The sequence below is a fragment of the Pelecanus crispus genome, chromosome 10 (assembly GCF_030463565.1).
Source record: "Pelecanus crispus isolate bPelCri1 chromosome 10, bPelCri1.pri, whole genome shotgun sequence".
Taxonomy (NCBI): domain Eukaryota; kingdom Metazoa; phylum Chordata; class Aves; order Pelecaniformes; family Pelecanidae; genus Pelecanus; species Pelecanus crispus.
The window spans coordinates 30,690,248-30,698,318 of record NC_134652.1 but is presented as its reverse complement, the minus strand read 5'-3'; the positions used below and the strand labels follow the sequence as shown (position 1 = coordinate 30,698,318).

The 8,071-nt window shown below is 39.8% G+C and overlaps 1 protein-coding gene across 1 annotated transcript in view; it reads right to left on the bottom strand.

The window, feature by feature from the left end:
• Window positions 1-473: 473 nt before the first annotated feature.
• NRG3 (neuregulin 3) overlaps window positions 474-8,071 on the bottom strand; it is a 420,875-nt gene continuing 413,277 nt past the window's right edge. The window contains exons 8-9 of the mRNA XM_075717752.1: window positions 6,674-6,844; window positions 474-981 (exon numbers count right to left, since the gene is read on the bottom strand). Coding sequence (XP_075573867.1) covers window positions 474-981; window positions 6,674-6,844 — 679 coding nt within the window. The remainder of the gene's footprint in view (window positions 982-6,673; window positions 6,845-8,071) is intronic.

The following is an 8,071-nucleotide window of genomic DNA, read 5'->3' as shown; positions in this document are numbered from 1 at the left end:
CGAACCTGGAACCAAGGATAAAGGGGGAGAGGGGACCGGGTCTGTGCTGGGTGATAGCACTTGCTCCCCAGGGCCTGGATCCCTGGCCAGCAGCTCACTGCAGCGCTGCCCTGAAACCAGAAATGAATCTAAGAATGGTCTTGGCCTTTACTGAAAAAAAGATGCATAGCCTAAGCCTTCGGACAGCCGAACGGGACTGTGGTACAATGCTCTGTAACTGAAACTGTATGTGTAATCCTGCCTAGAAAGCACCTGATGTACGCTTCATACATACTCCTGGAACTTTTCCCTTAAAAAAATATTTTGTTAAAAAACACTATGATATGAGGGCGATTGACTATTTGGTTTCTTCTAAGTAGATGCTCTTAAATTAATGCATATAAATAATTTGTATTTAATCTCCTCCCTTCCTGTTTAGCAAAGCATCGAATGCACAGATCTCTTGTTTCCCCTCCCACAACCCCCACACAAAGTCACTTGGTCAATACCGAGTCTCTTTGCGTTTCGCTTTTTAAGACAAATTGTGCCTCTCGCTCTGACTTAGCCATGGGGCTCATGGGCAGAAAGGCCGTGTTTTCGCTCGCGCTGCTCTCTGCTTCTACGCTCGCCAGTTCATAGTCCTCCGACCTCCGCGCGTCCGTCAGAATCCGGATCTGCTCCTGCACAGTTTCTAGCAATATTTTCACTTCGTGTTGTTCTGCTATAAGACAATTACTGACCGGGGAACTCACATTGACAAGTTCAGCTGAATAGGAGTTTTTGCACCATTTGATGCCTGTTACTTCAGAAACATTTTGCATTTGCATGCAGGCTTCATCCAAGCCCACAGACGGGATGATGGGAACGGAGTTGGCCCTTGAAGATGAATAGCCGACCAAGTCCTTCTGATCCATGTTATTAAAATAAGGGGTTGTCTCTCTTGAAGGCAGTTGCATATTTATTGAAGTATTCTGAGGAGTTTTTAAACCACTGGATGAATACCTGGAAAGAGCAAAAAGAAGTTTTTGTTGTACATCACGCGGTCAGATGCAACCAGCAGCAGGAACGCTGTATGAAATTCAGTGAACCGTGCTGAAAAGATACATGTCATTTTTCTCTCACACTAGGAGCACTTGGTAATAGTGTGGCCCTGGGGAAAACAACAGAATCTGGAGACCTGGTTTTGATTCTCAGATCTGCCGGTGGCAAACCACTGCTTTTTCTCGGCCTCATTTTGCCGACCAGTATATGAGAATAACGACAATTCCTTTTAAAAAGCTTTCAGGACTTATACCGTATTACAATTAATTTTGTTTGAAATTAAATTTGAAATTCCATTCCTACATTCCTAACTGGGGAAATGGATTCATGCTTTCTTCAACATCAGAACTCTCAATGTCAAATGCCTATTTTAGGAAAACACTTTAAAAAGGTTGGCCTGATTGGTTTTCTTAGATCTTATCTAGAAATAGAACGAATACATTGGGCTCGAGTGTCTCCAAAAAAGTCCTTTATCCCCCCTTAGCACACACCATAGGATGATTTTATTTATCGTGAGGCAACTTTGGTGAATTTTTATCAACATTTCCATTTTGTTTCAAAGCCAAATTCATTATTCTGATCAAAAAGTGTTCTCGCTTACAGAAAATACTTAAAAAACAGAAATGGAAGGTATACTAAATACAAAATAAAGGAAACAATGACCAAAAAAAAAGATGTTTCCCATCTGAGAAGCAGTTTTACAAGAAATCTGGTGCTCTAAGAGTTACTATATCTACTAGTCATGATTGCCAAGGACCATAGACATCACCTCAGTACCAGAACATACTTTATTTATAATCAGCTTTGTGAACATATCACTATTTAATAAGACAAGCTAATGGTGAAGTCTAATATGTTTTGTCCATGGACGAGAAAAGCAACATTTGGATCTGGTGTGGAAGCAGGCGCTTTGAGCTTCGACTTGAAGGCTATTTTTCTGAAAGCTGCTTAAGCCTGCTGGACTTCGCTAGGGAGAGCCTTCTACTCGTGTGCCTCATTGCTTTTGGCATTAGCAGAAAGAGAACTAAGGAAAAGAAAGTGAAATGCATGAAACAGCCATAGTCCAGTATTAGCGTACAACACTAATTAACTGGAAAGGCTTCCTTTGGCCCCATCCTCCTGGCGAGCTGTCAGACAGGAGAGAGAGGAGGAGATACGTTTAGGCCCATTTCCAGCAGAGCGCTGCTGACTTGTAATTAACTCGTCTATGGTGGCACGGTGTTTGTACAACTGCTTGACACATTAACCCGTACATTAGCACACATGCAGCTCTGTGCAGCCCCTGAACGAAAACTCTCCAGGCATCCCCAAAAGACCAGAAAAGGCAGCTGGGAGCTCTGCGGTAAGGAGGAGCTGTTGTGATCTTTGCTGCTACCTGACGGAAAGAGATAACTGCTCTGGGAAGTGGGACCCAGGGGAATAATATAGCAAGCGTCTTTTTTGGATACGCGATAGAACTTCTTGTACACGCTATACAGCTGCATTTATGTTTTATGGCTGAGCCAGCTGAGACTCAGCCTTTGGTTAATTACATTTGCACTACGCTTAGACACACTCGCAGTCATTTAGGGAGGGCTTTTTTAGAACAGTTTTCAAGAATCAGTATGAATGAAATACTGATCAGGGATATTATTCCCGAGGGAGGACAATTAAAAAAAATAAATTAAAACAAAACAGTGCAGACCTTTGGGTTGTGCCCATTCTTGTTTCCTTTGCTTATTATATAATTGTTCAAACGACTATAGCTGGAGAGATCGCATCAGTTGCATTATTCCCTTTCTTGGTAATTCAGGCCCTAAATATATTCTGGGCTGCACCCTGAAAACAAAGGGAGTGAATGTTTTTAATGAATTTCACATGCAATGGATGTATTATATGGATGATATATAAGCAAAACCAAGAAAAGACTGAATTAAAATGGGTTTGGTGAGAAAACAGTAACATTTGCCAATTCCATAATAGAGACTCAGTTATACTTGGTATTTTGAAAGCTAATTGGCAGTAACAATAACACGTAACGCAACGCCTGGCATATTTCCAGAATACTTTTTGAAGTACAGACAGACACACCAATTTTAGGCCAGAATTACATGTTTCTGCCCTGTGCTCACAGGGCTTTCAAAGGAGGACTGAGGATGAATTAAAGCACATACACTGTGTGCAAAAGGCAAGGTATTAAACTACTAGGGATATTACACCTAAACCGTGTGAGACCCAGCTTTTGGTTAATTACAAACTGATCCATGCTTCTACTTGTGACACCAGACTGCTGCTGTTTTCAATAGACTGAGACTTAGACCTATAACTGCAGAATCTTAATTACATGTTCCTATAATTAACTTTTCTAGAACTATAGTTCCTCCTAAGAAACATATCTGGTTTTTTATCTGAAAAATTATTTTGTCTGAATAAATTCATTCATGCGCATGTATTTCAAAGGGCAGCTCTCTCTCCACCCTCTTCATAAAACCAAGCAAAAAAGAAAATCAAACATTTATAAATATGCAACAGTAACTATGTTATACTCATACAGTATTTAAGAGTCTAAATTAAAGATTGAAATTGAAAGAAGCATAACCATTTTACTGCCCCCTTAAAATAGATATTAAAGAGAGACAGAAGGGATTGGAACTTAAAATACAAAATGGTTTTTTTTTAGCACAGTACCAATAACTTCACTATAAGCCCCGGTGCTATAGGTGTTCAGTATATGTGCCTGTCGACAAGGTCCATTAAGATGAATGGGAGTCACTCCGGTGGCATTCCCAGGCTTTGGTCCAGCCTTGTGAGCACATACACCTATATATACACACACCATTTTCTACCTGTAGATATGACACTTTGGGTCTTGTGTACATAAACACATTTATATCTCGATGTATACACACTCACAGGCTATAAGGTGCTACTTCTAACACTTCATACTGCGTAACGCAAACATCTGTCACTGAATGCACGCGAAACTGCTGTCCACTTAACTGCATGTAAACTCGCGACACCCTCAGGGACTCGAATCGGTCTCTGAGATGTGACTGGCATGGAGATGGTCTGTTTTCTTTAAGCCCCTCATTTCAAGCAGGTTTTTCTACTCCTTCAGGTAGCACAGTAATTAAATAACTGATATTAGCTGTATGTGACTCAAACTCTGCAAATATTAGATCCTGTTGCAAATAATGAGAACTGGTGTTTCTTGAAGGCAGCAAAAACTTTCTTCTCAATGTGGGATGGGAAAAGGAGCGCTTTTACAAGACTAGACAAAAACTAATCAGGTAAATTAGCCTCTTTTCTATCAAATACAAACATAAAATCTGATTAAACTTCAGCCAGAGCTGCTGATGGATGAACTTCAGAAGGCTCACAGAATTAGGGAGATAAAGCATGTCGATTTGGGCATCCCTATAGGTAAAAAGGGAGAAGAAAGGAAGGAGTGTAACTTCTGCAGGGAACAAGGGAACTTTTCATTTAGGCTGGAAATCTAGTGAGAATACCAACACTATGAAACTAGCAGATATTTAGGTGGTAAAAAGCCACCTGATTTTGCGGAAACCTCTTCCTAAGTTAGAAGAATTGCGCGTAAAGTAGAATTAGTGAATTATTTTTTATTTTTGTTCAGAGATAAGATGCGTACTTATATTCTGGTTGAAGAGATTCCTTCTTTGCTGCAACATAAAATACTTGCAAGAAATTTTGTTACACTCTTAAAAGACTTCATTTTCATAAAAACCATCATCAGTAAAACATTGTAATAAAACAAGATCAAAGAATTGCTTTTGTTTTCATGCCTAACATTGACATTTTAAAAATTCATTTCTACAGGTACTAGTTGAAGACTTTTGGTATCGTATTTGTGATATACACAGACTGCTGTGACTCCCTGTCACACCACCACCTCTTGATGCGCTCGGAGGACTGCTTCAGAGAACGGTCCCATCGTTAGAGTCGATATTAGGAAGGTCTAATTCTACAGACATCCCTAGCGCACAAAATATGGACCAAGTGCTTTAGTGGATTGAGGCCAGAAGGGGTCACACTCTCATCCAAGTATCAACCTTTTGCAGAATTGCAAATTTAAAATACAGGCCAGTACAAGATGATGCTTGTAATATCGCACACTGATTTCCTAGAGAAGAGTAAATACAACTACCCAACAAGACAGCTTTGCTGGTTTCTGCCTCGCTGCTCAACCTAGGAAGAGGCTGCAGCAGTCTCCGGAGCCCACGTGGCCAGACAGTGCCAGTGAGGAGGGAAGGCTGTTAGCCTGCCCCTTTCAGGAAGGGTTGCATTCGGAGTCACAATTTCCGTAAGGAATTATACACAGGTTATCATACAAATGAACAATAATATATTTACTGCAAGAAGTAATAAACAGGTTTTTTCCTTAGAAGAAGCAAACGGTAATAATGAAAGAAGTATGAGACAAATTTGTACTTTTAAAAGTCACCAGACACCCAAACTTTTTGCCGCTTCGCTTTCTCCCTTCCTAGGTAAGCCCTGGTTTTGGTCTGTCTTTCCTAATTAACTGTGGCCAACTTTGTTAGGTAGATTCAGCTACAAAACATTTAGTGAACGAAGTCCCCCTCTCACAGAGTACCCCAGACCGGGCAATCCTGCTGCAGGTCGGAAAGCGTGGCGAGGGAGACACAGGGGGAACGTGTGCCTGCCCGTGTGCCCACACGTGCAACGGCACACACGTGGAATGATGCTTATTCTCGGGCAGCACTTGTGGCTGTCATTTCCCAGGAGGTCAGAGTGGACAGTGGTAATAGATCCCTTCTTTCCTGAGGAAAATTAAACATGTAGGTGACCTCAGTTCTGAACCTGATAAAGCCCGTCCTGATACCAAAATGCACAGCTGCCTTCTCACAGTGTAACTGTTCACTTCGCTGCACTTACTTGTGACTTACACGTGTCCAAATTGAACTGGTGTTGTTTCATTCTATCCCAGATATTGCTCCTAGTTTTACACATAATGTGTTTGTAGTGATTCTGGAGAGTCTTTGGGAATCTATAGGGATATGTAAATATTATGCAAAACATCTCAGCAATTGCAAAAGACTTCAAAGGCAGCTGTAGGTGCTCAGGAGCACTTCTGAAATTCAGACCTTATGTACAGCTGGAGCTCACATTCAATATTCTAATAAGCTGAGTTAAAAAGGGAAAAATATTGGATCCTTTGTGCATTTTCAAAGACAAACCTGTGAGTAATCAGTCTTCAGTCTACAGCAAACACACTGCGCAATGTACATAGATTTATTTAAAAAAACATGAAAGTTGGACTTCTGAATTATTTTCTCTTATTTGCCCAGTGCTGATGGAAGAAAAAAAACGCTATGCAAAAGCTACTAGAACTGCACATCACGGCACCACTAGAAAAAGCATCAGTTATAAACAGTAACGTTGCCAATCACTTACAGTTTGTGCTGATCACTCCTTCTACAGCCTTTGAAAGGCTTAAAAAGAGCAGCCAGCCAAATGAAAACATACTACCTTCAAAGAGCCAGTATGCTGAAAACATTCTTCTGCTTTCAGTACTATAAGCCCTGGATCCACAGTACACTACAACAAAGTTGGAAGGACTGTAATGGCAAAGCATATTAACCACGTAACAGCAGACACTCACAAACTGGCTCACTTCAGTTATGTCATTACTTACCCATGACAAGGTATGGTATCCTGGTCTGTGATCCTTGACTCATCTAGCTGTTGATATGCTGGTCCTGTAATTCCATTGAACCTACCCCGAGGTAAGGGAGGAGTCCTCCGAAAGGCATTTCTATGTAGCATCCCACTTTTTTGTCCTGGGCTGCAGCATGAAGAGAGACTTCTAGGAACAATACCAAGAGTACAGTAAAAATTATCAAAGCAAAAGCATAAACTTCTGCACAGTAAAGATTCAGGATTAATAATGCATGGATTACGTTTTTGATAAACTTTGCTGTGGTCGTCTATGATGTCAGCAGAAATTCTCTATGGAAACATAGTACTATAACCCACAGTTAGGTGCTGTTTATGCTGTATTTAATACACCACCTCTCTTCCAGGAATGAAACTAATTGCCTCATATATTAAACGTTTTCTTGTACTTGATGAAGGATGTTTCTTTTTTCCATGCTGCATACCACAATCCTGCTATATAGAGTTGGCTCCTCAGACAGTATAAATAAACAGCACAGCTCCATCACACCTACAGCTGAGCTCAGAATCAGATCTTAGATTTAGAGCCCATTGTATCATCTATCAGCCTACGGGGTCCTGCTTCCTGATACAACAACATTACATTGGGAAAAAATATAAGTTAAGAATATAAGTGAAGCTTATGAACTGCAGCTTGAAGAAATCTATGACACAAATTTTCTCCATGTTGAACAAGATTTCTTTTCTATATTGTTTTATACACAGTTTTCTTCTTTATACATAGATAAATACCGTGTTGCTTCTTTATGTGATATAATACAAACTTGAATATGATAAAAACAAGTAATAGTTTTCTACTTAGTTTAGAAAATTGCTTTTGTAAACAACATTTTTTTACTGTTTCAGAAGGAGAATGGACTTTTTCCATTTTGTGCAGGAATTAAAAGGTATCTAGCATCCATAGATTTGGTATATGAACCATAAATTCAGCTGTTGCTAATGCAAAAATAAGGGAACACAGAATTAAGGCAAGACATAACCTAATTCTACTGTTAACAGGTCACAGTACTGCACAGTGTAACTGGCTAGTCATTTCCCAGCTACTCCCATTTCTCTTGACATCTCCTGGGTCTCAGAAATGCGTATGTATTACCTAATATTCTGTCACATCCTTAATCATGTTTTAATATAGGTTTTGTAGATGCATTTTAAGAATAGTTATTTTTGGTTAAGTGAATAATTTCAACTTCTGATACAATTCAGCTATGCAAAAGACTTTTGACAAGTTTGCTTCTCTTTTCCTATTATAATATGATTTGAAAGCATTCTGCATTTTATACCTAGTGGGAACTTTATTTATAGTTATCTGTAGTTATCTATAAATATATCTACTCCCAAAGCAATTCTTGCTTAGACA